This window comes from Macaca mulatta, chromosome 19 (genome assembly GCF_049350105.2).
Source record: "Macaca mulatta isolate MMU2019108-1 chromosome 19, T2T-MMU8v2.0, whole genome shotgun sequence".
NCBI classification, from domain to species: Eukaryota; Metazoa; Chordata; class Mammalia; order Primates; family Cercopithecidae; genus Macaca; species Macaca mulatta.
The window spans coordinates 67833555-67859988 of NC_133424.1; the positions used below are offsets into that span (position 1 = coordinate 67833555).

General features: G+C 55.6%; 1 protein-coding gene across 2 annotated transcripts; it reads left to right on the forward strand.

Annotated features, from left to right (window-relative positions):
* On the forward strand, window positions 1-26409 carry SSC5D (scavenger receptor cysteine rich family member with 5 domains). Of its 2 annotated transcripts, XM_077981858.1 has the most exons (15): window positions 38-181; window positions 390-581; window positions 1043-1069; window positions 1393-1701; window positions 1922-2035; window positions 2282-2392; window positions 2755-3063; window positions 6281-6598; window positions 7289-7462; window positions 10561-10878; window positions 12481-13077; window positions 13155-13469; window positions 13700-13867; window positions 22739-22900; window positions 24615-26409. In XM_077981858.1, the coding sequence occupies exons 7-15, from the start codon at window positions 2952-2954 to the stop codon at window positions 26330-26332; spliced, it is 3882 nt and encodes a 1293-aa protein (XP_077837984.1). In that variant the 5' UTR covers window positions 38-181; window positions 390-581; window positions 1043-1069; window positions 1393-1701; window positions 1922-2035; window positions 2282-2392; window positions 2755-2951; the 3' UTR covers window positions 26333-26409. The 2 variants fall into 2 exon arrangements, with proteins under 2 accessions (XP_001090042.5, XP_077837984.1); XM_001090042.5 differs by lacking the exon at window positions 390-581 and having other exon boundaries at window positions 1-181.
* The last annotated feature ends 25 nt before the right edge of the window (window positions 26410-26434 follow it).

Here is a 26434-nt window from a genome sequence, read left to right on the forward strand (position 1 = left end):
CTTTCTCCTGGCAAAGTGTCCAGCCCTGCCTGCTTCTCCTCGGGCCTGGGCGCCTCCGGCAGGCGCTTCCCTCCCTCCCTCTCTCCCCAGCTGCCTCCTCCTCTTCTCTCCCGCTCTCCTTCCCCTTTCACCCCATCCCCTGCCCTGGCTGCAACCATGAGGGTCTTGGCCTGCCTCCTTGGTGAGTGATCCATTCTCCTTGGGGACTCAGGGGGCCTAGGCCCCCACCTCTGACCCCTTAGCTTATCCAGTTTAGAGATTCAAACTTCCGGGACTGGTCCCTGGTGCTCCTGCACACCCTGACATCCCTTCTAAGGATCCCCGCCTGATCTGCTCAGCCTTCTGCGAGCCCAGAAGCCCAAGGGACCTGCCCCCTCCCCGCCCCCCAGCCCTGACCCTGCAGGGGATGTCCCGGACACCTGACCTTTAGCCAAGCCCATGTGAGAGTACCAAAGCCGGGGTCCCCAGCCCTGACTTCAGGGACCCGGCATCGGCAGCCCCACCCGCCTCAGAGACCTGTGCCTCAGCCCGCCCCTCTGTCCAGAGTCCTGCCTCCCAGCAGCGGGGTTTCTGGTTCAGAGGTATGAGGACTCTGTGTGTGTGCGTGTGTGCCTGTGTGCGCACGCGCGTGTGTGAGGACTCTGTGTGCGTGTGTGCGTGTGTGTGCATGCGCGCGTGTGTGCACGCGTGTGTGCGTGTGTGTGCGCGTATGCGTGTGTGTGCGTATGCGTGTGTGTGCACGCGCGTGTGTGAGGACTGTGTGTGCGCGCGCGTGTGTGTGCGTGCGCGTGTGTGTGCACGTGCGTATGTGAGGACTGTGTGTGTGCGCGCACGCGTGTGTGCGCGTGCGTGCATGTGTGCGTGTGCGCACGTGTGTGAGGACTCTGTGTGTGCGTGTGTGTGTGCGTGTGTGTGTGCGTGTGTGTGTGCACGTGTGTGTGTGTGTGTGTGTTGGGGTATTCAAGATGAGGGGTCTGCGCTGGAGAAAGGGCCACTCCCGCCCTGCCCCTCACTCTGCCCCACCCTCTGCCCTCCCTTCCAGCGGCACTGGTGGGGATCCAGGCTGTTGGTAAGTGCCCAGACTCCTCCCATCTCCCCCCCTCCACCCAGCGCCAGGACTCCCCCTTCTGCCCGTCCAGGCCTGGCCTCAACCCCACTGGGTCCCTGGCCCACCCGAATTCCACTGTGACCTTGGCCCCTGCTCTGTGCTGGGATCCCCCAGGTGTCTGGCCGCATCTCTCTGAGCACCCAGGAGTCTGGACCCAGGGGCCAGTGAGCAGGGCCACTGGCCTACCGACAGTACCCGCAGGATGGCCCCCTGCCCCCAGTCACCCTGGCCCTGGGACCCCAAGGATGCCCCTCCCCAGTCACAGTCATTCCTCCAACCCTCAGAGCGCCTGCGCCTGGCCGATGGCCCCCATGGGTGCGCTGGCCGCCTGGAGGTCTGGCACGGCGGGCGCTGGGGCACCGTGTGTGATGATGGCTGGGACCTGCGTGACGCCGCTGTGGCCTGCCGGCAGCTGGGCTGCGGAGGGGCGCTGGCCGCCCCCGGAGGCGCCTTCTTCGGGGAGGGGGCAGGGCCCGTGTGGCTCAGCGAGCTGGCTTGCCGGGGCAACGAAGGGCAGCTGGGCCTCTGCCACCACCGGGGCTGGAAGGCCCACATCTGCTCCCACGAGGAGGACGCGGGCGTCGTCTGTGCAGGTGAGGACACCCTGGCTGCTCCTTCACGGGGATTTCCTTTGGAGATGTCCCAGGAATCCCAAGTCCTTAGCCCCAGAAAGTCTGAGTGTGCAGCAGTCCAGAGACACTCATCCTCCCATCCCCTCCAAAGCCAGGAGTCTCACTTCCTCTTCCAGGGACCCAAGTGACCTGGATTCCCCTACTCTCCTCATAGCTTATGTCCCCGCCTCCCCCGCCGCAGGTCAGCGTGTGGCTAACTCTAGGGACGATTCAACGTCTCCCCTGGATGGGGCTCCCTGGCCAGGGCTGTCGGTGGAGCTGAGCCCCAGCACGGAGGAGCCCCCGGTGACACACGGTGAGCCCAGGGGACTGCCCTGCCCACCCCCACGCAGTGCACACTCCTGCTCCCGCCAAGGGGAGAGGGACCTCTGCACTAAGAACCCCCAGGGGACACACTGCCCGCCTCTCCGCCCCACCCCGTCTCCTTCATAGCCCAGGGAATCCTCCATCACTTCAGACCCTCAGAGACAGAGGCCTGGCCCCCAGATGGGAGGAAGGATGAGGGGCTCAGCTCCTGACCCCTGGCTGTCTCCCCTCCCAGGCCCCCGCCTCGCTGGGAACCCCCAGAATGCCTCCCGAAAGAAGAGCCCCCGGCCCAAGCAGGCCAAGTCCACCCGGGCCCCTCTGCTGACAACTGGAGCCCCCCGCCAAGGTAAGCTCCCTGCAGGCTCCCCCGACCCCCAGCCTGGATGCTGTGAGGCCCAGGGCCCAGATAAGCAGGACCCGTGGGTGCCCTCTCCTTAGCCGGGGCCCTGGAAGGATCCCAGTGTTCACCGTGTCCCTGCCCCGGAGATTTAGACGGTCAGGCCTGGTGTCCCCTTTTCTTCCTGCCCTGTCAGGAGGCCCAGGTGTCCTGGCCCACTCAGGTTGTGGACTCACCTCTTAACGGGCTGCTGGCGGGCAGATCTCAGGCCACCGCTCCCTGAGGCCTGTTTCCCCGGGGTGGAAATCGAGGAAGGGGTGTTTGAATCATTTCTCACTGGCCACACCCTCCCCTCCCTGCTCACCCCACAGAGCGGCTGCGCCTGGTGTCTGGTCCCCACAGGTGCGCTGGCCGCCTGGAGGTCTGGCACGGCGGGCGCTGGGGCACCGTGTGTGATGATGGCTGGGACCTGCGTGACGCCGCTGTGGCCTGCCGGGAACTGGGCTGTGGGGGGGCGCTGGCGGCCCCCGGGGGTGCCAGATTCGGGCCTGGTGCAGGGCCCGTGTGGATGGACGACGTGGGCTGTGGAGGAGGAGAACAGGCCCTCCGAGACTGCCCCCGAAGCCCCTGGGGCCGGAGCAACTGTGACCACAGCGAGGATGCCGGGCTGGTCTGCACCGGTACGTCGGGGCTGGGGCCTGGCCCCCTCCCACCTTCCGCAGACCCCGGCTCCCTCTTCCCCCTCCAGGAAGCTGCAGAGGGCCTGCTCCCAGCTCTGCCTCCTGCCCGCCTGCTCTCTGCCTGTCCAGCGCCCACTGGCCACGCTCTCCAGCCCCTCCTCCTGCAGCTCCTGCTGTTCTCCTTGCCAGGAACGGGAGGAGAAGGCTTGAGGCTTGGGCTAGCGCTCAGCCCTGTCCCGGGCCCTAGGCCAGTGACAGTTTGTTTAAGCCTCAGTTTTCCTGAAGGAGCGATGGAGCTAGGAATGCCTGCCTCAGGCTTGAGCCAAGTCCTGGAGTGCAGGAAGCCCTGCCTGCCCTCTGCCACGGGGCTGGCCACGGCAGGGTCCCTCTCGGAGAGCCCTTGTCTCTGTGGCCAACCTCTGCTCCTCCCCCGTCCTCAAGCGAGCTGGTGGGAAGGAGGGAGGGAGACTGAGGCAGGGTGGGGACCCCCACGGGTGAGCCTCTACCTCCCCTCATACACGCCCCCTCAGCACAGGGTCTAGCTGTCTCCCAGGGGTCCCTCCCCTCTCCCATCCCCCTTGGACCTGGGCTAGAACCCAGAAATGGCTGTCGGCGGGGTGTTAGGTGAGAGCTCAGGGGCTCCCTCCCTCATCTCCTCCCTTCTTCCCTGTTTCCCTTTCTCTTTCCTTTCTTTCCTTCCACAAATCTTTACACAGCACCATGGCAGGGCCTGGAAACCACAGGAGAAAGGCCAGTCCCCGCCCTGCTGCACTTTGCGGTCCATTGACTGTAGGAGGCCGGCAGGCGGAGGGCACCCACCTGGCGTTTCATCAGCGCTGGGAGGGGGGAAGTACAGGCAAAGCTGGGTGCCTGCCCAGGAGGGGTGGGAAACGCTGACGTCAGTGGGTGTCCAGGGGGAAGAGAAGAGAGAAGGAGGCTGACTCAAGTCCCTGCTGTGTGCTGGGCCGTGCGCTGTGCACGTTACCTGGGGCCGCTCTGAGCCTCTGGCAGCCCCAACGGGGTGGATTCTCATCCCTCTCTTCACAGATGTGGGGCCGAGGCTCAGAGTGGTGATGTAAATGGCCCAAGACCCATGTGCCTAGCAAGCCCCAGCCCCAGCCGCTGACCCTTCTGGGTCTGTATAGGCCCACGCCCCCACGCCTCTCCCACCACACACTCGGCCGTAGGGACGTGGTGGGGATGGAGACCAGGACACGGAGGTCAGAGTGGGAGTGAGGGGCAGAGAAGGCTTGTGCGGGGCGGGGGTGGTGCCTTCGTGTGCCTAGTGTACAAGCTGTGGGGGCAGAAGTGGGACCTTCAGGGCAGAGTTCATTGGAGGGAAGTTAAGGCTCCAGAGAGGCGAGGGTGAAGGTGCCAAGCGAGGAAACGAATGAACTAAGGCGCCCGGTGAAGCTGGGAGCTTTGCCAGCATTTGATTTAATTCTCATGGCAACCCCGGGAGGGAGACGCTCCCCTTCCCTGTCTGCAGATGAGGAAAAGCAGACAGGTGTGTTAGAACCCTCCTTAGTTCTGGCCGGGCGCGGTGGCTCAAGCCTGTAATCCCAGCACTTTGGGAGGCCGAGACGGGCGGATCACGAGGCCAGGAGATCGAGAGACGATCCCGGCTAACACGGTGAAACCCCGTCTCTACTAAAAAATACAAAAAAACTAGCCGGGCGAGGTGGCGGGCGCCTGTAGTCCCAGCTACTCGGGAGGCTGAGGCAGGAGAACGGCGTAAACCCGGGAGGCGGAGCTTGCAGTGAGCTGAGATCCGGCCACTGCACTCCAGCCTGGGTGACAGAGCAAGACTCCGTCTCAAAAAAAAAAAAAAAAAAAAAAAAAAGAACCCTCCTTAGTTCTGTGCTCTTCTCTAGAACAGTGACTGGGGGCGATTCCACACCCCCCACGTTGGGGGACAGAGAGAGGGACTCCAGAATCCTCCAATGATGACTCAACTCTTACCTCAACAGAAATGTACCCTAAGAGCCAGGCATGGTTACAGGTTCACACCTGTAACCCACGTGCTTTAGGAGGATTTCTTGAGGCCAGGAGTTCAAGACCAGTCTGGGCAACATAGTGAAACTCTTTCCCATATATATATATATATGCGCCATATATATGTGTGTGTGTGTATATATGTGTGTGTGTGTGTGTGTGTATATATATATATATATATATATATATATATATATATATTTTTTTTTTTTTTTTTTTTTTTTGAGACGGAGTCTCGCTCTGTCGCCCAGGCTGGAGTACAGTGGCCGGATCTCAGCTCACTGCAAGCTCCGCCTCCCAGGTTCACGCCATTCTCCTGCCTCAGCCTCCGGAATAGCTGGGACTACAGGCGCCCGCCACCTCGCCCGGCTAGTTTTCTTGTATTTTTTAGTAGAGACGGGGTTTCACCATGTTAGCCAGGATGGTCTCGATCTCCTGACCTCGTGATCCGCCCGTCTCGGCCTCCCAAAGTGCTGGGATTACAGGCTTGAGCCACCGCGCCCGGCCTCTCTCTCTCTCTATATATATGGCAGGGCATGGTGGCGCATGCCTGTAGTCCCAGCTACTTGGGAGAGGCTGAGGTGGGAAGGATCACTTGGGTCCAGGAGGTCGAGGCTGCAGTGAGCCAAGATTGCACCATTGCACTCCAGCCTGGGTGACCCAGATCCCCTCCCCTCAAAAATAAAAAAATGAAGTGTACCCTATGCACCCCAAGGCCAGCAAGAGGTTAGTATCTAGACTAGTGGCTCTCAACTGGCAAGCGAGTGAGGGCTTTCTCATCCCCTTCCTCCCCAAAGGACATGAGGCAATGTCTGGAGACGTTTTTGGTTGTCAGTTAGGGGAGGGGTTGCTACTGGCATGCGGTGGGTAGAGGATGCGGCACAGGACAGGCCCCATGATAAAGGAGGATACCCAGTGCCAGTGGTGCTGAGACTTGGAAATCCCGCTCTCTAGGATCTGGGGGCCAAGAATGGGGGGTGGATCCAGGGGACCAGAGCCAGAGCTCCCAGCATCCCCAACCCCCACCACCCCGAGGCAAGGGACATGGGGGATGCGCCCGAGCTGGACTCTGGGCCAATGACTTCCTGTCTTGGATCCTTTTCCTCATTTGGATAGTGAAGATGGAATATTTGCTTCCCAGAGTCATCTTGGGGTTGCAGCCTGCCCGAGCATAACTTAGTCCCTTGTTTCCTGGCCCTGTGTTCCCTCTCCCACTATCCAGGCCCAGCACCTCGGCTGCGCCTGGCCGATGGCCCCCACGGGTGCGCTGGCCGCCTGGAGGTCTGGCACGGGGGGCGCTGGGGGTCCGTGTGTGATGACGCCTGGGACCTGCGAGATGCCGCTGTGGCCTGCCGGGAGCTGGGCTGCGGGGGGGCGCTGGCCGCCCCTGGGGGTGCCTTCTTTGGGGAGGGGTCTGGACCCATCGTCCTGGACGACCTTCGGTGTCGGGGAAACGAGACGGCCTTACGATTCTGCCCAGCTCGGCCCTGGGGCCAGCATGACTGTCACCACCGCGAGGACGCCGGGGCCGTGTGTGACGGTGAGGGGGCTGTGGTGGAGGACTGGGAGGTGGGCGTGGTGGTGCTTGGAGCAGAGGGGCAAGATGGGGGGGGTCCCTACACGCCCTTCCTGCCCTTTGTCTGGACTTTCCACTCCCCCATCTTATTCCCCTCTGAATCCTCACCCTTCGTCAGTGGTTCTCAGCTGGGGGTGGCTTTGCCCCCAAGGGGACATTGGACAGTGTTGGAAACATTTTTGATGGTCACAGCTGGGGGTGGGGGTGCTCCTGGCATCCAGGGGTTGGAGGCCAGGGGTGTTGCTCAACATCCCGCAGTGCACAGGACGCCCCCGCAGCCAAGAACAATCCAGCCCCAAATGGAAACATCGCTGAGGATGAACCCCAGCCCTGTGGCAGCCCTGGCTGGCCCTGCCTCCTGGCCCCTGGCGGACGCCAGCCTTCTACTCTGCATAAAGTCACCTGCCGCTTCTCTGTCACCCCTAAGCTACCATGCCCTCTGCTCTCTCTGCTCTCTTGCCCCCCATTCACACCCCCTCTCCCCAGGTCAGGGACGTGGAAAGCGTGGGCTGTGTCTAGGGAGGAGGTTCGGCAGGAAGAGATCCCCGCGTGCAGCTGAGAGGACTGAGGAAGGATGATGTGGGAGGTGGGGATGCCGGCTCCAGCTCCCGGATGGTGTGTGTGGGTGGCAATCACTTATCCCCTGCTCCACAGGCATGCCCCTGGGCTATGTCCCTCCCACGGCCCCCACGGACAGCAACAACTCCACGCCCAGGGAGGCTGCCTCCAGGCCCCCGTCCACCATGATGAGCCAGGCTCCGGGGACGGCAGGCGTTTCAACTCCTCCAGCCTCCCCTACTGTCCTTTGGGAGCCCGGACCGGAAGCCGGTGAGTCCCTCCATGCTCCCCAAGAAAACAAGGTCCTTCCTTCTGTTTCCTTCTCTCAGCTCTGAGACTGTCTTATGGGGGGCCTCTTGCAAAGAGAAAGGTGGAGAAGAGGAGCACAGGGGCCTCACCCAGGACATTGAGCTGGGTTCAATGCTCTGCTGTCATGTCTGGAAGCGTGTGATAATTTTTGAACAAGGGGTCCTGACTTTCATCATTGACTGAGCCCCCAAAATTCTGTAACCAGTCCTGGATAAGAGAAAGGATGGTGGACTGGGTCTGCTCTATTCCCAAGCTGCACGGTGTGGCTGTAGGATCCATCATGGGGTACTCGGGCCAGCTTGAAGGAACAGCCCTGCTCAAACATTACCTTTACTTTCCAGAGTCTCTAGTTCTTTAGCAAATATGATCAATGGTTCTGCCTGCCTCCTTTCCACCAGTTTTTGTTTTGTTTTGTTTTCTTTTCTTTTTTTGAGATAGGATTTCATTCTGTCACTCAGGCTGGAGTGCAGTGGTGTGATCATGGCTCACTGAAGCCTCAACCTGCAAGCTCAAGTGATCCTCCCACCTCAGCTTCCTGAGTAGCTGGGACTACTAATTTTTTGTATTTTTTGCAGAGATGGGGTTTTGCCATGTTGCCCAGGCTGGTCTCGAACTCCTGAGCTCAAACCGTCTGCCCACCTCGGCCTCCCAAAGTGCTGGGATTGGAGGTGTGAGCCACCGCGCCTGGCCTCTGTCATGAGTATTGAAAGGACTGTTGTTTTAAAATATAGGTGTTATTATTACCCAGGTGCGGTGAGGCCAGGAGATCAGGAGATGACAGCCACTAAAAAGATTGTGACTCACGGTTCTCGAGAGAACGGCGTGCCACACGGGGTCACACAGGGAAGCACCAGGGCCAGGCAGGAGGTAGAGGGAGTGAGAGGGAGGCATGGCAGGAATCTTTATCTATATATTTATTTAGAGACAGGGTCTCACTTGGTTGCCCAGGCTGGAGTGCGGTGGTATAGTCACAGCTCCCTGCAGCCTCAAACGCCTGGGCTCAAGTGATCCTCCCACCTCCGCCTCCTGGGTTACTAAGACTACAGCTGCATGCCACCGTGCCCAGCTAAGTTTTTTTTTTCTGTAGAGACAGGTCCTCACTATTGTCCAGGTTGGTCTCAAATTCCTGGCCTCAAGTGATCCTCCTGTCTTGGCCTCCCGAAGTGCTGGGATTAGAGGCGTGAGCCACCATGCCCGGCCAGGTTCAGGGGTCTTTCTTGTGTTTTTTGCAGGAAGGAATAGGTGAGACAGGGCAAGCAGGCTTAGAATTGGCTGTTTTGAAGAATTTCGGTGGGGGGTGGGGGTGGCTCAGAAGCGTTGTCCTCAGTCGGCTGGTACCTGGCCCTGCGGCAGTGAGGACAGGTACAGAGTGGCCCAGGGTGTGAGAGCCCCGTGGAGAGGGTGGTTTGCACACAGAAGGCATGCTCAAGCCGTTTACCATCTCTAGGAATTAGCTAACCCTGGGAGGGGCAGTCCCTCAGGATCAGGAATGCTCCAAGATGTCAAAGCATCAGAAATACAGAAAATAAGAAGGCGTGGCTAACACAGCTGTCTCCTCAAGATGGGAAAAGGCCGAACAAAAGCAGCAACTTGTTTTCACCATGGTCACCATTCCCAGAGGCCTCTTTCCCCTTTTCCTGAATAATAATGTCAGCTAACACTGATCGAGCATGCGCTGGCTCCTGGTCACTGATGCTGTTCCCAGTTCTCTCCATGTCTCAGTCCAGGTGACGCTCGCAGCCACTGCGGTGTGGGCATTGACAGGTCTTCATGTTACAGATGAGGCAGCGCAGCTGAGGAATGGGAGAGCCAGGATTCAAGCAAAAACGCTTGTTCCAGGGCTCACATTCTTTTAAAAAAATTGTGATAAAACATACATGACATAAAATTTACCATTTTTACCAGCCTTTTTTTTTTTTTTTTTTTTAAAAAAAAAAAACAACAGGGTCTCACTCTGTCACCAAGGCTGGAGTGTAGTGGTTGCTCACTGCAACCTCTGCCTCCCAGGTTCAAGTGATTCTCCTGCCTCAGCCTCCTGAGTAGCTGGGATTACAGGCGTGAGCCACCGCGCCTGGCCCATGCCTGGCTAATTTTTGTATTTTTAGTAGAGACAGAGTTTCTCCACGTTGGCCAGGCTGGTCTCGAGCTCCTGATCTCAGGTGATCTGCCTGCCTCAGCCTCCCACAGTTGCTGGAATTACAGGCGTGAGCCACCGTGCCTGGCCTGCTGCTTCCTGTCTTTTAAAGGACTTCCTCTGAGAAGGCTTCTCCAGCTTCCCCAGGCAGAATTTTTCTCACCTTCTCCTCGTTGTGTGTCTGCCTTGCCTTTTTGGTACTTCCACTACTCCCTTTAGCTCGCTGAGTTGCAATGAAGTGTGTGCATACTACCTTCTCTAAAGACCGAGAGTTTTTCAAAGCAGAGGCTGTGCCTGACTCATAAACAACAACAAAACACCTTATTATCCCTGGTGGTCTAGTGGTTAGGAAAATAAAATCTAAAAAAGAAGGAAAAAAAACCCTTATTAAACCAATAATAATGAGAGAAAATTAAGGGTGGTGAACAATTGCAGGGAAAAAGACTTTTATTTTAATTGAGGTGAAATTCATGTAATATAAAGTTAACCAGTTTAAGTATACAACTCAAGTGGTATTTATACATTCAAAATGTTGTACAACCACTACTATTTGGCTACTGTGAATGGTGCTGCTATGAACATTCACATACCAGTGTCTGTCTGAATACCTGTTTTCAGTTTATTTTGGGTATATCCCTACTATAGACTTTCTAGATTATATGGTAATTCGATGTGTAGCTTTTTGAAGATCCTCCAAACTCTGCCTGGCTCATTATCCCTCGTGCCTAATGCAGAAAATGGCACAAAAAAGGCTTCATTAAATATTTGCTGCCTGGAGGAAAGGATGGTTGAATGGAGGGGAGGCCTAGATGGATGAACGGATGGATGCATGGAAAGGAAGATGGAGGGAGGGAAAGGTAGATGAAGAGTCAGGAGGCTGGGTGGCTTCCCTGACTCTTAATTCTTTGGGTCTCTTCTACCCCAGGGTCCCCCCAGCTGCGCCTGGTGGCTGGGCCCAGCAAGTGCTCAGGTCGACTGGAGGTGTGGCATGACCAGCGCTGGGGGACCGTGTGTGACGATAGCTGGGACATGCGGGACTCAGCCGTGGTCTGCCGGGAGCTGGGCTGTGGTGGACCTCGGCAGCCAGACCCTGCTGCTGGCCGCTTTGGCTGGGGTGCGGGTCCCATCTGGCTAGATGATGTGGCCTGTGTGGGGACTGAGGCTTCGCTGTCCGACTGCCCTGCTGCTCCCTGGGGAAAGCACAACTGTGCCCACAATGAGGATGTTGGGGTCACCTGCACTGGTAAGGAGGCCCTAGCTATCTGTTGACTCCAGGAGGGCTTCCTGGAGGGGGAACAGTAACTAACATGGGCACTAACATTGAGCGCTTCCTAAGCCCCAGCCCTGTGCTGGGTGTTTTTGCACATATGACCACATTGAAATCACATAATAAGTCTAGGGTGGTATGTGTTATGCCCATTTTACTGATAAATAAGCTGAGGCACAGAGAGGTTAGGTAACTTGCTCAAGATCACACAGCAACAACTGACTGGTAGACCTGGGATTCCCACTCAGAGAAGCTGCTGCTTCCTCTTCCTTCCAGGAATCAAGGAAATCTCCCACTAAGAAGGAAGCTTTAGCTTTCCTAAGATGAAAGGAAGCAGGCAGGGCACTGGGAGATGGAGAGAAGCCAAAGCGAGAGCCAGTTAACATAAACTCAGGCAATGCCTGCTATTACATGGCAGAGGCTGAGCTAGGCGCAGGGTCCTCATGCTGGGCTCATGAATGGAATGAACATGGTCTTGGTCTTTGAATAGCTCACAGCTCATGGGGAGAAAGAACTACTCTAACAAATCATTGCAAACCTGTGTGACTCGTTATAGTTTGGGGTCACCAAGACCACTCTCAGAGTCAATAATTTGCTAGAAGATCTCATAGAACCAAAGAATCTGTTACACTCAGGGTTATCGTTTATCACAGTGAAAGGATACAGATTAAAATCAGCCAAGGGAAGAGGCGCCTGAGGCAGGGCTCAGGAGAGAGCAGGTGTGAGCTTCCAACTGTCCTGTCCCAGTGGAGCTGTGCAGACAGCACTTCATTATCCCAGCAACAAAGTGGGACAACACACATGAGGAACCGCCAACTAGGGAAGTTCCCCCGAGCCGTGGCGTCCAGAGTGTTCATGGGGGCTCGGCCACGTACATGTGGCTGATCATAAATCACACCGTTAGCACAGGTGATCCAGCATGGCCCAAGTCCCCCAGGGAAACAATCTCTTATCAGGCAAGGTGTTCCAAAGGCTTCGAAGCCATCTCCCAGGAGCCGGGGAAAGGGCTAAACCTTTCTTTGGGCAAGGTTAATCCTTTACTGCACACGTGTGCTAATCAGAAGGATGGAAGATGGAGAGTGGTGCCTCAAAGGATGGAGGTATCACCTCTGCTGGAAGCTATGGCTCTTCCCTCTGTCTCCCTCTTCCTGAGGGCCATGGGGGCACCACAGAAGGATTCTGAGTTCAGGAGTGGCCTGTCGGACCTGGGTACCCCTCTGCTGGTAAGAACTGACAGGAGGTAGGGAAACCCATCAGAAGGTCCAGGAAATGAGGCCCTGACTCAGAGCAGAAGCTGAGGAGATGGAGGGGGGTCAGGTGTGAAGGGGTGAGGGAGTCAGTCATGTCCAGATTGTACATGCCAAGAAGGCAGGGGGCGGTGTCAGGTTTGGCTTACCGCAGGCTCCCCAAGGGTCTAACATAGTGTGTGGCTCATAGGAGGTGCTTGATTTGTGACAATAAATGAATGAATGATGAATGAATGGGAACTGGGTAAGTAACTGGAGAGGAGGGGTCTGGGTAGATGATCTTATCATCATGGTGTTTCTGTCTTCTCTTCCTGCCCCACACACCTTCCAGGGCCCCCAGGCCTGGACTCCATCTCAGACCCCTTCAGCTGGAGCTGGATTCCTGGACTGGGGAGAGATCGGGATGCCTGGCTCCCGGGAGAGCTGGCCACCAAGCCCTCTGCAAGTGTGACTGCCAGTGTTCTGGAGAAAACAACCACGAAGGCCCCAGGGAAAATGCCTAAGAGTACTAAGAAGTGGGTGACAAAATATGCAAAGAGACCAACCACTCAACCTCCACTGACGCCAACCACAAAGCACTCCAGGGCCCAAAGCCCCCCAGACCTAACCTCACAGACCACTACAGCCCTGACCACTGAGGCTTCCCGAAGACCCACTGCTGAGTTTACCAGAAGGCCGACCACGGAGGCTCCCCGGAGATGGACCTCTCACACCACTGCCACGCTGACCCCTCAGGCACCCCGAGAACGGACCACTAAGACCACGGCAATGCTGACCACTCAAGGCCCCCAAGAAATGACCTCTGAGGCCACTATCAAGAGAATCCCTCAGGCCTCCCTGGAGCCATCTGCTGAGATACCAGAAGGGTCTCCAGAGTCACCCAAAGACCCGGCCCCCTCTCCCAGTGCTAGCACCACCGGGGAATCAGGTGAGTGGCCATGAGGGGTGTGGGGAGAGAATGGGAGAGGCTGACTCTCCCTCCTAACCTCAGGGCCTTCCACGCAGGCCTGTTCCGGGTTCGTCTGGCCGATGGGCCCAACCGCTGTGCCGGCCGGCTGGAAGTGTGGCATGCCGGACGCTGGGGAACAGTGTGTGATGACAACTGGGACCTGCGGGACGCCACTGTGGCCTGCTGGGAACTGGGCTGTGGAAAGGTCCGGCCCCGAGTAGGCAAAACCCATTACGGCCCTGGGACTGGGCCCATCTGGCTGGATGACATGGGCTGCAAGGGAAGCGAGGCCTCACTGAGCGACTGCCCCTCGGGGGCATGGGGGAAGCACAACTGTGACCACGAGGAAGATGTGGGGCTCACCTGCACTGGTACCAGGGCATGGCGGCGGTGGAGGGGGTTACGGGGGGTGGTCAGGAGAATGGAGTCAAGGTGGGGCCAGGTGACCGCACCATGGTAGACTCTAAAGAACTGGGCTTGAGGGGTTGGGGTGGGGAGATCCCAGAGTTGCTCCAGAAGATTCCAAAAGGGGAGGGAGGAGCAGCAACAAGGACCTCTGAGAAAGAGGATGGGGTCAACCATTGCCCCAATTTCTCCAAAGGCTACACAGACTATGATGATTATCCCCCCTGGACCTGGGACCCCACCTCAACAGAGGACCTGGCCAAGGGGACCACCACGGCACGGGTACCCGGACACACTCTCCCCTGGGGCACCACCAGGCGCACGGGGATCTCCTCTCCAGCAACAAGGCGCCTGCCAGACACAGGTGAGGGGCATGATTGGGGTGGCCATGGGGGGCCTCCATAAACCTCCATTTGCTTCCCTGCAGGGTTTCCAGAAAGACCCTTCTCAGTGAGCTCGCTGAGGTCTCAGGGCACCCCAGAAAGGTTTTCCTCAGCTCCTGAGACTCTAAACGCATTATCTCCTGGGGCTCAATGGTGACACTTCTCGAGAGCCGAGGACACCATCTAAGAGATCAGGCTAAGCTCAGCAATCCTGAGTCCATGGCCCTCCTGTAAACCACACAATACGAGAGCCTGGGCCCCTCAGTCAAACCCACAACCAAGGGCCACTCTGTCATCACATAATCGTCCCTACCCCAGCTCCCCCAAAGCAAGCGAAACCTTACCCATTCTTGAAGCTCATGCTCTGGTCCGGGTCTGGTATGGCTCAGACAGAGGTGGGGACTCTTGGAGTGCTGCTTCTCTCCCTACCCTGGCCATCCCCTCCCTCCGGCCTGCAGAATCAGCCTCCAGGGACACAGCTCCGTCCCCCTCTGCTCTGTGGCCTCTGTCTTGCTGTTGCAACTCCTTCCACACCTGGGACCACATTTGGGACCTTGCCCTGCTTTGGCCCCCACATTGCTGCCACCACATTGTTCTGCATTTTTCTTTGCCTGTCTTCCTTGTATCCCCATCTCTCCGGGTCCCTCTGAATCCATCTCTGCTCCTGTTTCTCACTTGCTATTGGTCTCTTTTCTTTCATTATCCATTTCTCACCCTCGTCATCTCTATCTCTGTGTTGCCCAGGATGGAGTGCAGTGGTGTGATCTCGGCTCACTGCAGTCTTGACTGCCCGGGCCCAAGCGATCCTCCTGCCTCAGCCTCCTGAGAATTTGGGACTACAGATGCGCGCCACCACACCCGGCTCATTTTTATTTTTCGTAGAGACAGGCTCACCATGTTGCCCAGGCTGGTCTCAAACTCCTGAGCTCAGACAATCCTCCTGTCTCGCTCTTCCAAAGTGCTGGGCTTATAGGCGTGAACCACCATGCCTGGCCTCACTCCATTTTCCATGGTCAATTTCTCTATCTTTTCTTCTCTATGCCAGTTTCTTTTTTCCTTTCATTTTCAATTTCTCACGCTCATCTTTATGCCGTATTTTTTTTTCCCATGGTCATTTCTCTTGCTCTATCACCATCTTTCTCATTTTTTTCTTTCGTTGTCAGTTTCATATTCCCGTCATTTCTTTTTCCCTATGTCTTTCTTTTTCAATTTCTCACCCTCATTACCTATTTCTCACTCCAGTTTTCGTGGTCAGTTTCTCTTTTTTTCTGCCTTGTCCTTCTGTCTTTTTCTTTCATTATCAGTCTCACACTCTCATCATTTCTGTTTCTCGCCTAGTTTTTCCTGGTCAATTTATGTCTTTCCCCATCAGCCTTTCTCTTTTCTTTCAGATCTCACCTTTACCACCTCTGTTTCTCCCTCCATTTTTCATGGTAAATTTCTCTTTTTTTGAGACAGGGTCTTGCTCTGTTGCCTAGGCTGAAGTGCAATGGTGTGATCTTAGCTCACTGCAGCCTTGAACTCCCAGGCTCAGGTCATCCTCCCACCTCCGTGTCCTGAATAGCTGGGATTACAGATGCACACCACCATGCCTGGCTAATTTTTTTTTTTTTTTGAGATGGAGTCTTGCTCTGTTGCTCAGGCTGGAGTGCAGTGGCGTGGTCTCAGGTGACTGCAACCTCCGCCTCCCGGGTTCAAGCGATTCTCCTGCCTCAGCCTCCTGAGTAGCTGGGATTACAGGCACTTGCCACCATGCCCAGCTAATTTTTTGTATTTTTAGTAGAGATGGGTTTCACCATGTTGGCCAGACTGGTCTCAAACTCCTGACCTCGTGATCTGCCCCCCTCAGCCTCCCAAAGTGCTGGGATTACAGGCGTGAGCCACCGCTCCCAGCCTGATTTTTAAATATTTTGTAGAGATGGGTTCTCACTGTGTTGCCCAGACTGGTCGCAAACTCCTGGGCTCAAGTCATCGGCTCGCTGCGGCCTCCCAAAGTGCTGGAATTGCAGGCGGGAGCAGGGCCCAACCTGTTTCTCTATCCTCTGTCTTCTTGTCTTTCACTTTCAGTTCTCCGCTTCGCCACCTGCTTCTCACTCCATTTTTCACGGTCAGTTTTTCCATGATCGCCTCACACTCTCATCATCTCCATTTCTCACTGCGTTTCCTCCCCAGGCCCAGGGCTGTGGTATCTTTTCCTTTGTCTCTTACCGTTGTTTTCTCAGTCTCCATCTCCCGTGCTTTCCCCCCAGTCTCCCGCGTGCTCTTCTCTCTCCCCGTCGTTTCTCTCACCGTCGGCCCCCTTCTCTCCGTTTCTGTCTCCCGCGGGCTCCTCTGTCCGTTTCTCACCGTCCGCGCCGCCCTCGCCTTTCCCTCATGGGAGGTTTCACTCCCCACCTAAGGGGCAGCGTTTCTGCCCTCCCTCTGTGCCCGCCGCGGTCGCTGTTTCTCCGTCTTCTCCCTCCATTCCACTCTCCCGTCCTGCACGCCATCAGGGACTGCCCGGGCTTCTGCCTCTGTCGCCCGCGCCCCGTACCTGTGCCCTCCTGAGGGGCCCAAGCCTCCCGCTGCGGTAGGAGAGTCTCGCCGCACGCGTGCTTTCCCGCCTTTTTTTTTCTGGCGCTCAGCACGCATGCGCACGCGCGGAGGGTCCGGGAATGGAGGGCTGGGAGAGGCAGGCGTTTATCTGCCTCGCACCTCGTGACGTCACAGGCGCGCTGCGCCTCCTGATTGGCCAGCTGGCACATCGGCCAGCGGTAATAATAGCTGAGCGAAGGGCAACCAGGCCCTAAGAAGCGGGCCTTGCGGTGGGGAAAGGGAGGGAGGAAGCAGGCCCTGGAGGCGCCGTGACTTGGGGGTTAGTGGGCTCCAGTTGTGAGCTAGAGCTATCATTCCGTTTCCAGAGCCGGAAGCGGGAGCTCCGAGAGGTGATGCTTCTCGTTCAAGGACTGCCAGGGTTGCAGCGCCTCCCAGGCCCATAGCGCCCCCTGGTGGTGGAGGCGGGCACGTGCCGGGCGCGGTAGCTGCGGAGCCAGCGGGTCCGGCCTCGGTACCCCTCCTCCCATAGGGGAGGGAGGCAGCCAGCCCGTGAGCAGAAATAAATGCAGAATTGGCCGGGCGCAGTGGCTCACACCTGTAATCCCAGCACTTTGGGAGGCCGAGGCGGGCGGATGACGAGGTCAGAGGATCGAGACCATCCTGGCTAACACGGTGAAACCCGTCTCTACTAAAACTACAGAAAATTAGCCGGGCGTGGTGGCGGGCGCCTGTAGTCCCAGCTACTTGGGAGGCTGAGGCCGGAGAATGGCGTGAACCCGGGAGGCGGAGCTTGCAGTGAGCCGAGATCGCGCCACTGCACTCCAGCCTGGGCGACAGAGCGAGACTCCGTCTCAAAAAGAAAGAAACAAAGAAAGAAATGCAGAATTACAAACTGCGCCGGGGAAATGAAAAGACAGCCATGTATGCAACCTTATCAATAAGAAGGTTTGGAGGTGTGTGCACGGTGGGGTGGGAGACACGGCAGGCAGGGATTCTTAGCTTCAGGAGCAATGTAACCTTGAAAAAGTGACTTCGTCTCTTTGAGTCCCCGTTTCTTTTTTCTTTTTTCTTTTTTTTTTTTTTTTTTTTGAGACAGAGTCTCGCTCTGTCGCCCAGGCTGGAGTGCAGTGGCCCGATCTCAGCTCACCGCAAGCTCCGCCTCCCGGGTTCACGCCATTCTCCTGCCTCAGCCTCCCGAGGAGCTGGGACTACAGGCGCCCGCCACCACACCCTGCTAATTTTTTTGTGTTTTTAGTAGAAACGGGGTTTCACCATGTTAGCCAGGATGGTCTCGATCTTCTGACCTTGTGATTCGCCCGCCTCAGCCTCCCAAAGTGCTGGGATTACAGGCGTGAGCCACCGCGCCCGGCCCCCGTTTCTTATTTATATTGTATATTTTATTTTATTTTATTTACTGATTGATTGATTGATTGAGATGGAGTCTAGCTCTGTCACCCAGGCTGGAGTGTAGTGGTGCGATCTCAGCTCACTGCAACCTCCACCTCCTGGGTTCAAGCGATTCTCCTGCCGCAGCCTCCCAAGTAGCTGGGACTACAGGCGTCTGCCACCATGCCCGGCAAATTTTTGTATTTTTAGTAGAGACAGTATTTCACCATGTTGGCCAGGCTGGTCTCAAACCCCTGACCTCGTGATCCACCCGCCTCGGCCTCCCAAAGTGCTGAGGTCACAGGTGTGAGCCACCGCGCCCGGCCACCCATTTCTTTCCCTGGGGAAAAGAAAGGGTGCTCCAGGGTTGTTGGAAAGGGGGAAGAACAGCTCACTTGGTCTGTGCTGGGCATGCATGACTCCAACTGCAGGCGGTAGGAACTGTTGCTACACCTGTGTTTCAGATGGAGAAAAAAGTGAGGCTCAGAGAAGTTTAACTTAAGAGCCATGATTATAATCTGTTTTAAGTGATTTCACACGTTTTGCTCCTTGGATTGGGAACCGTGTATGCTAAAACAGAAGCACGAGTCTGGAGTCCGACTCTCCTACTGGGTTCCAATCATGGTTCCAACCTGGATTAGAACTAGTTGGGTGACCTCAGGCCCCAATTCAATGAGCAGAATGTGTGTGAAATCGTTTAAAACCGCAGAATATTGCTTGTTAGGGTTATTTGCTGAAAACGAACAACAGCTGCAGGATTCCCGGGAAGGAGCGATGATTGTAGTAGGGAAATCAAGGAAACCTCACAGGGGAGATGGTATTATTTCATCAGCAGACCATAAGGAGAAATGAATTCTCACAGGAGCAAAAGGTGGGAGAAATTTGCATTGCCAGAAATTTGCATCGGTGTTATCCATCTCTGCTAGACTTGAAGCTCTGTGAAAGATCTGTATCTATTTCCATTGCTGCCATAACACATCCCCACAAATTTAGCGGTTTAAAACAACACAGACTTACTATCTTGCAGTTTTGTAGGTCAGAAGTCAGACTCGCTTAGTGGGCTAAGCGAGTCTCTTAAGCGAGTCACAGTTAAGGTGTCAGCAGGATGGTTCTCTTTGGAAGACTCTAGGGGAGAATCTGTTCCTGTGCATTTTCCAGCTTCTAGAGGCCACCTGCACTCCTTGGCTTGTGGCTTCATCCCCCATCATCAAAGCCAGCAACACTGCATCTCTCTGACCTTTCCTCTGCCTTCGTATTTTTCTCTCTCACTGTGGCTTGAAAGATTCTCTGATTTTAATTGGCCAACATGTTGGCCAGGCTGGTTCTGAACTCCTGGGCTCAAGTGATCCACCTGCTTCAGCTTCCCAAAATGCTGGGATTACAGGTGTGAGTCACCGTGCCCAGCTTGATTTGTGTTCCTTTTTTTTTTTTTTTTTAAATTATTATACTTTAAGTTCTAGGGTACATGTGCACAACGTGCAGGTTTGTTACATATGTATACATGTGCTATATTAGTGTGCTGCACCCATTAACTCGTCATTCACATTAGGTATATCTGATTTGTGTTCTTAATGGAGTCTTCCTAAAACCCAGCATCTTGAAAATACATCTTTTTTTTTTTTTTTTTTTGATGGAATTTTGTTCTTGTTTCCCAGGCTGGAGTGCAGTGGCGTGATCTTGGCTCACTGCAACCTCCACCTCCCAGGTTCAGGTGATTTTCCTGCCTCAGCCTCCTGAGTAGCTGGGATTACAGGCACGTTCCACCATGCCTGGCTAGTGTATGTTTAGTAGAGACGGGGTTTCACCATGTTGGTCAGGCTATTCTCAAACTCCTGACCTCGTGATCCGCCCGCCTCAGCCTCCTAAAAGGCTGGGATTACAGATGTGAGCCACCGTGCCCAGCTGAAAATACATCTTTAGTGATTTACTGCTAATGGGTTTTTTCCCCTGGACTAATTTTTCTTTTTTGTTTTCGTTGTTTTTTTTTTTTTTGAGACGGAGTCTCACTCTGTCCCCCAGGCTGGAGTGCAGGGGCACGATCTCGGCTCACTGCAAGCTCCGCCCCCCGGGTTCACGCCATTCTCCGGCCTCAGCCTCCTGAGTAGCTGGGACTACAGGCGTCCGCCACCACGCCCGGCTAATTTTCTGTAGTTTTAGTAGAGATGGGGTTTCACCGTGGTCTCGATCTCCTGACCTTGTGATCTGCCCGCCTCAGCCTCCCAAAGTGCTGGGATTACAGGCGTGAGTCACAGCGCCCGACATTTTTTTTAAATTAATAGTACCACTAATGGTGGTGTTTTTGTTTTTTCTTGGTTTGCTTTTATGTTTGTTTCCTTGTTTGTTTTTGAGAAGGAGTCTCACTCTGTGGTCCAGGCTGGAGTGCAGTGGTGTGAGCTCAGCTCAGTGCAACCTCTGCTTCCTGGGTTCAGGTGATTCTCCCACCTCAGCCTCCTGAGCAGCTGGGATTACAGGTGCCCGACACCATGCCCAGCAAATTTCTGTATTTTTTGTAGAGACAGGGTTTCGCCATGTTGGCCAGGCTGGTCTTTAACTCCCGACCTCAGGTGATCTGCCTGCCTCAGCATCTCAAAGTGCTGGGATTACAGGCGTGAGCCACAATGCCCGGCCATTACCACTAATGGTTTTTCAGGTTTCCTAATGGGTGTGGTTATCTGGTAGGATTTTATAGCTACCCTGTTAAGGTGTCTAATAGAAATGGAAAGGTATTTGATTAAGAATGGTTAATAATACAAAGGCATGACTGAGATGTCTGCTGTGCCTGGCATCAGGGTGAAACGTGACCCTTGTTCGATCAGCGTGCAGTGTGTTAGCGGGTAGCAGAGCAAGGGATTTCTGTGATTGGGATCGCTAGCCACAGAGCTCAAGATGACATCGGTGAACTTGCCCAAGGTCTTGGACACTGCCCTTCAGCCTGGTTTTGCGTTTGGAATGAGAAAACATCCTAACGGGCTCAGTTGGGTAGGAAATGAAGAGGAAGGGAATTCCGGGGGGCGGTGGGGGGGAGGCGGCAGCATGAGCAGAGGCTGGGAGGTGCGAAAAGCCTGGGCGTTGTGGTTGTTCCACGTGTTTTGCTGTCACAAATATGGCTGCCGTGAACTCCCTGTACCCACATCCCGAGCCTCATGGGCAGGGATTTCTCAGCACCTCCTTGTGGAATTGCTTGGGGAAGCTGGCATGTCCCCCTAAACACTGCAAACCTGCCCTCCTCACTCAAAGTCAGGGTCCAGCATGAGCAGAGCATTGTGTGGGACGAGACGATGCCGGAGAAGCTGGCAGGGGCTGGTTATGAAGGAAGATGGTGTCTGTGGGGTTCATGCTGTGGGCCGTGGGGACTCCTGGAAGGGTTTAGGGTGGAAAGGGGCGGGTGTCTGCCTGTTTTGTTTGTTTGTTTTTTTTTTTTTTTGAGACGGAGTCTCGCTTTGTCGCCCAGGCTGGAGTGCAGTGGCCGGATCTCAGCTCACTGCAAGCTCCGCCTCCCGGGTTTACGCCATTCTCCTGCCTCAGCCTCCCGAGTAGCTGGGACTACAGGCGCCCACCACCTCGCCCGGCTAGTTTTTTGTATTTTTAGTAGAGACGGGGTTTCACCATATTAGCCAGGATGGTCTCGATCTCCTGACCTCGTGATCCGCCCGTCTCGGCCTCCCAAAGTGCTGGGATTACAGGCTTGAGCCACCGCGCCCGGCCTGTCTGCCTGTTTTTAAGAGGCCTCCAGGGTCAGTGTGGGAGGCCAAGGTCTCAGAGGAAGTTGGTTTGATGATTCAGATAAGAACAACCAGGGCAATGAGTATGGAGTGTTTTGTTCGGGTGATGAAAATATTCTTAATTTTGATTGTGGCAATGACCACACAATCTTATGACTATGCTAAGAAGAACCACCCAATTGCACATTTTAGGTTGATGAATTGCATGATATATGAATTATATCTCAAGAAACCTGTCATTGAGGCTGGGCACGGTGGCTCACACCTGTAGCTCACTTTGGGAGGCTGAGGAAGGTGAATCACTTGACCCCGGGAGGCAGAGGTTGCAGTGAGCCGATACTGCGCCACTGTACTCCGTCCTGGGTGGCAGAGTGAGACTCTGTCTCAAAAAAAAAAAAGAAAAGAAAAGAAAGCTATTGTTCATATAAGCTTTTTATCAACCAAGCTGGGACTGAATTATCTTTCTATTCTCCCTAAATAAAATGGCATACATATATGTATATATGTAAAATACATTTATATGTTATATAAAATTGCTATTGTGTAGAGATTAAGTGCATTCGGCCAAAAAAAAAAATAGGAAAAATAGTATTATAGAGATGTTTCAGGCAGTTAATTAATAAAGATATTATGATTTTTTTTCCCCTGGGGCAGGAGCCTCAGGGAATTAAAATAACAAATTCCTTTTTTTTTTTTTTTGAGATGGTGTCTCGCTCTGTTGCCCAGGCTGGAGTGCAATGGCACAATCTTGGCTCACTGCAACCTCCGCCTCCCGAGTTCAAGCGATTCTCCTGCCTCAGCCTCCCGAGTAGCTGGGATTACAGGCGTGTGCTACCACGCCCAGCTAATTTTTTGTATATTTAGTAGAGACGGGGTTTCTCCCTGTTGGCCAGGCTGGTCTTGAACTCCTGACCTCAAGTGATCCGCCGGCCTCAGCCTCCCAAATTGCTGGGATTACAGGCTTGAGCCACTGCGTCCGGCCCAAATGCCCTTATTTTATGTGCTAGTTTAGTGACAGTTTCTGTTCTTGGTAACCAGAAGCATCCCAGCTGAATGGAGAAGGTCTCCACAAGGTCAGGGAGGGCTGCAGTGGTGGTGCAGTTGAGACAGGACGATGCCTGAACTGGGGCTGGGCCCAGGAGGAGAGAGATGGGGAGTCAAACTCACAGGGGAGTTGAAGACTCAATCCTCTTCCCCATATCTCTCTAGGTGGCAAAGATGGTTACAAGCTTCCCTGGATGTGGGACACACCATCAGGAAGGGGCCTGGCTGAGGGGACCCCCACCGCAGGCAAACTAGGACCCACTCTTGGGGCTGGCACCACCAGGAGCCCAGGCAGTCCTCCAACTCCGAGGGTCCATGGAGACACAGGTGAGGCACGTGGCTGGGGTCAGGGGACTGGGGCGGTATGTGTCGTGGGGTAAAGAGACAGATTCCAGACTCCCTGGTGGAACCCTTACCCCAGAAAGACTCAGCAGAAATATATCCTTAAATAAGGGGTTATCGGCTGAGCATGGTGGCTCACGCCTGTAATCACAGCACTTTGGGAGACCGAGTTGGGAGGATTGCTTAAGCTCAGGAGTTTGAGACCAGCCTAGGCAACACGGTGAAGCCCCCAAGATATGAACATTAGCTGGGTGTGGTGGTACGCACCTGTGGTCCCAGCTGCTTGGGAGGCTGAGGCAGGAGGATCCCTTGAGCCTGGGTGCTCCAGGCTGTGGTTATGCCACTGCATTCCAGCCTGGGTGCCAGAGCGAGACCTTGTCATAAACAAAACAAAACATAACAAAACAGAGCCAAGGGGTTATTATCTAGACCACTGGTCACCCACTAGGGTCGATTTTGCCCCCAAGGGGCATTTGACAATATCTGAAGATATTTTGGATTGTCATGGCAGGAAGTGAGAGGTCACCCATGGGCACCTCATCGGTAGAGGCCAGGAATGGTGTTAAACATCCCACAATGCACAGGACATCTCTCCATAACAAAGAACCACCCAGCCCTACATGACAACAGTACCGAGGTTGAGAAACCCCAGCCTAGATAGCCATAAGTCACTGTGACAAATAGGAAAATGATAGGAAGCCCTAGATGAGAAAGAGGGAAAGATACAAACAAGTGATTCCCCGAAAGGGAAGCCCAAATGGCTGAGTGTGTTTAGAAATGCCCACGCTCACCAGGAACCAGAAAATACAAATTAAAACAATGGCAAGTACGGAGGAGAATGAGAAAGGTGGGTATTATCAAGTGTGAGTGAGGATGTGGGGAGACAGGCAACCCCACTGGACAGAGCTGTTTGATAAAGACGGTCCAGCAGTATTTAGTAAAGTTAAGCATGATTAGGCCGGGCGCAGTGGCTCACGCCTGTAATCACAGCACTTTGGGAGGCTGAGGTGGGCGGATCACGAGGTCAGGAAATCGAGACCATCCTGGCTAACACGGAAACCCCGTCTCTACTAAATATACAAAAAATTAGCCGGGCATGGTGGCGGGTGCCTGTAGTCCCAGCTCCTCGGGAGGCTGAGGCAGGAGAATGGCGTGAACCTGGGAGGCGGAGCTTGCCGTGAGCCGAGATCGCGCCACTGCACTCCAGTCTGGGCGACAGAGCAAGACTCCGTCTCAAAAAAATAAAAATAAAAATAAAAATAAAATTTAAAATTCCATAAAGGTATTTTGATTACTAAAATTACCCTTCGGAGCCTCTTTGGTCTCCCTGCCTTCCCCGGCTCCCCACATCGCCCAGTCCCCCGCTGTCTCGGAATCCTCTCGTATGCTGCACGCTTCTGAGCACTCCCCCAGCTCCCGCGCCCCAGCATCCCCCGCATCCCTCCCTCACCTCACCCTCCTGCACCCACTCCCTCGACCCGCGTGCCCCTCCGCAGCGGAGGACACCAGGTGGCGCCTGGAGACATCGGAGGAGGCAGGGAGGAGGGGCCCTAGGGCCGGGTGAAGTCTGCCGGTGACCCATGACGTCTCGAGGCTCTGCGCCTCTCCATTGGTCGACTCCTCGAGGGGCGGGGCGGGACGCATAGTGGGCGGAGCCGGCTGACCTCAGACCGTCCGTCTGTCTTTCCTCCTCCTCCAGGTTCCCCGAGGAAACCCTGGCCCGAGCGCCGGCCACCGCGGCCCGCTGCGACCAGGACAGCGCCCGCAACCCCGTCCCCAGGTCCCTCCGCCTCTCCAGGACCCCCAGGCCCAGCGCTGACCTCTGACTGCAGTCCAGAGCTCACGCCCCACTCAGCCTTGACGCCCGAGGCGACCTCTGACCCTCCGGACACTTCACCACCCACCCCAGACCCGACCTCCCGGACGAACCCCGACCTCATCCTGACAAGCCCTGACTTTGCTTTGTCCACCCCTGACTCCAGTGTGGTTCCAGCGTTGACCCCGGAGCCCTCGCCCACGCCCTTACCCACCTTGCCCAAAGAGCTGACCTCTGACCCTTCTACAGCGTCGGAGGTGACCAGCCTTTCCCCTACCTCAGAGCAGATCCCAGAATCTGACACAACCCCAGACTTGGACACAACTCCATACTCCAGTACAGTCTCGGAATATTCCAGATCCCCAGCCCCCTCCCCAAGCCCTCACCCCTCTGCTATCCCTGATCCCACCATGACCCCTGACCACACCACAACCCCTAACCCTACTGTGACCCCTCAGTTCCCTACCACCACTCACCCCACCACGACCCCTCAACCCACTACCATCACTCACTCCACCATGATTCCTGACCCTACCACAACCCCTCAACCCTTCACCACCATGCAGCCCACCACAACCCCTCACCCCACAACCCCTCACCCCACCACAACCCCTCATCCCACCACCACCACTCACTCCACCATGATTCCTGACCCCACCACAGCCCCTCAACCCTTCACCACCATGCAGCCCACCATGATCCCTCACCCCACAACTCCTTACCCCACCACAACCCCTCACCCCACCACAACCCCTCACCCCACCACAACCCCTCACCCCATCACGACTCCTGACCCCACCACGACCCCTCACCCCACCACGACTCCTGACCCCACCACGACCCCTCACCCCACCACAACTCCTGACTCTTCCTCAACCCCTATCATCACTACTAAGTCCCTTCCAACCTCCTTGGGGACAGAACTCTCCTCTCCCACTCTAGCACCAACAGTCAAGCCCAGTCTGCACCCCCAGTTGACCTTCACAGCACCTGCCCCTCACACCTCCACATCCCAGATGCCCACCTTAGAGCCCTCTCCAGCCTTGGAGTCCAGCCCCTCCAGGTCCTCCACAGCCACAAGCATGGACCCACTGTCCACTGAGGACTTCAAGCCACCCAGAAGCCAGAGCCCCAACCTAACCCTTCCACCCACCCATACCCCACACTCAGCCTCTGACCTCACTATGTCTCCTGACCCCCACCTCTCCCTGATAGCCCACCCCTTGGATCATCCTCCCCTTGACCCCCTCACCCTAGGGCCAACCCCTGGTCAGAGCCCAGGCCCCCATGGTCCATGTGTGGCCCCAACACCACCTGTAAGGGTCATGGCTTGTGAGCCACCTGCCCTGGTGGAACTGGTGGCTGCCGTGAGGGATGTGGGTGGTCAGCTGCAGAGACTGACCCAGGTCGTGGAACAGGACCGGCAGGAGCGCCAAGCCCTGCTGCTGGGGCTGACCCAGCTGGTAGAGGCTGCCCGGGGTCTGGGGCAGCTGGGTGAGGCCATGAAGAGAGTGGTAGAGATGGCCTGGACCACCAGCATGCCTGCACCAACCACCACTACCCCAGAGGAAGAAGAAAGGCCTCTGAGGGGAGACGTGTGACCCTCTCCAGGATTTGAGGGGCGTAAGACATTCCCGATCAAAACAAAACAAAAAAAACCAAAGTGCCTAATTAAAAACAAGGTGTGGATGGTGTTTTTGGGA

Coding starts and splice junctions, on each gene's coding strand:
- SSC5D (XM_001090042.5), top strand. CDS start 157: ATGAGGGTCTTGGCCTGCCTCCTTG. Junction 1,070..1,392: donor GGTGGGGATCCAGGCTGTTG/GTAAGTGCCCAG, acceptor TCCAACCCTCAG/AGCGCCTGCGCCTGGCCGAT. Junction 2,393..2,754: donor AACTGGAGCCCCCCGCCAAG/GTAAGCTCCCTG, acceptor CTCACCCCACAG/AGCGGCTGCGCCTGGTGTCT.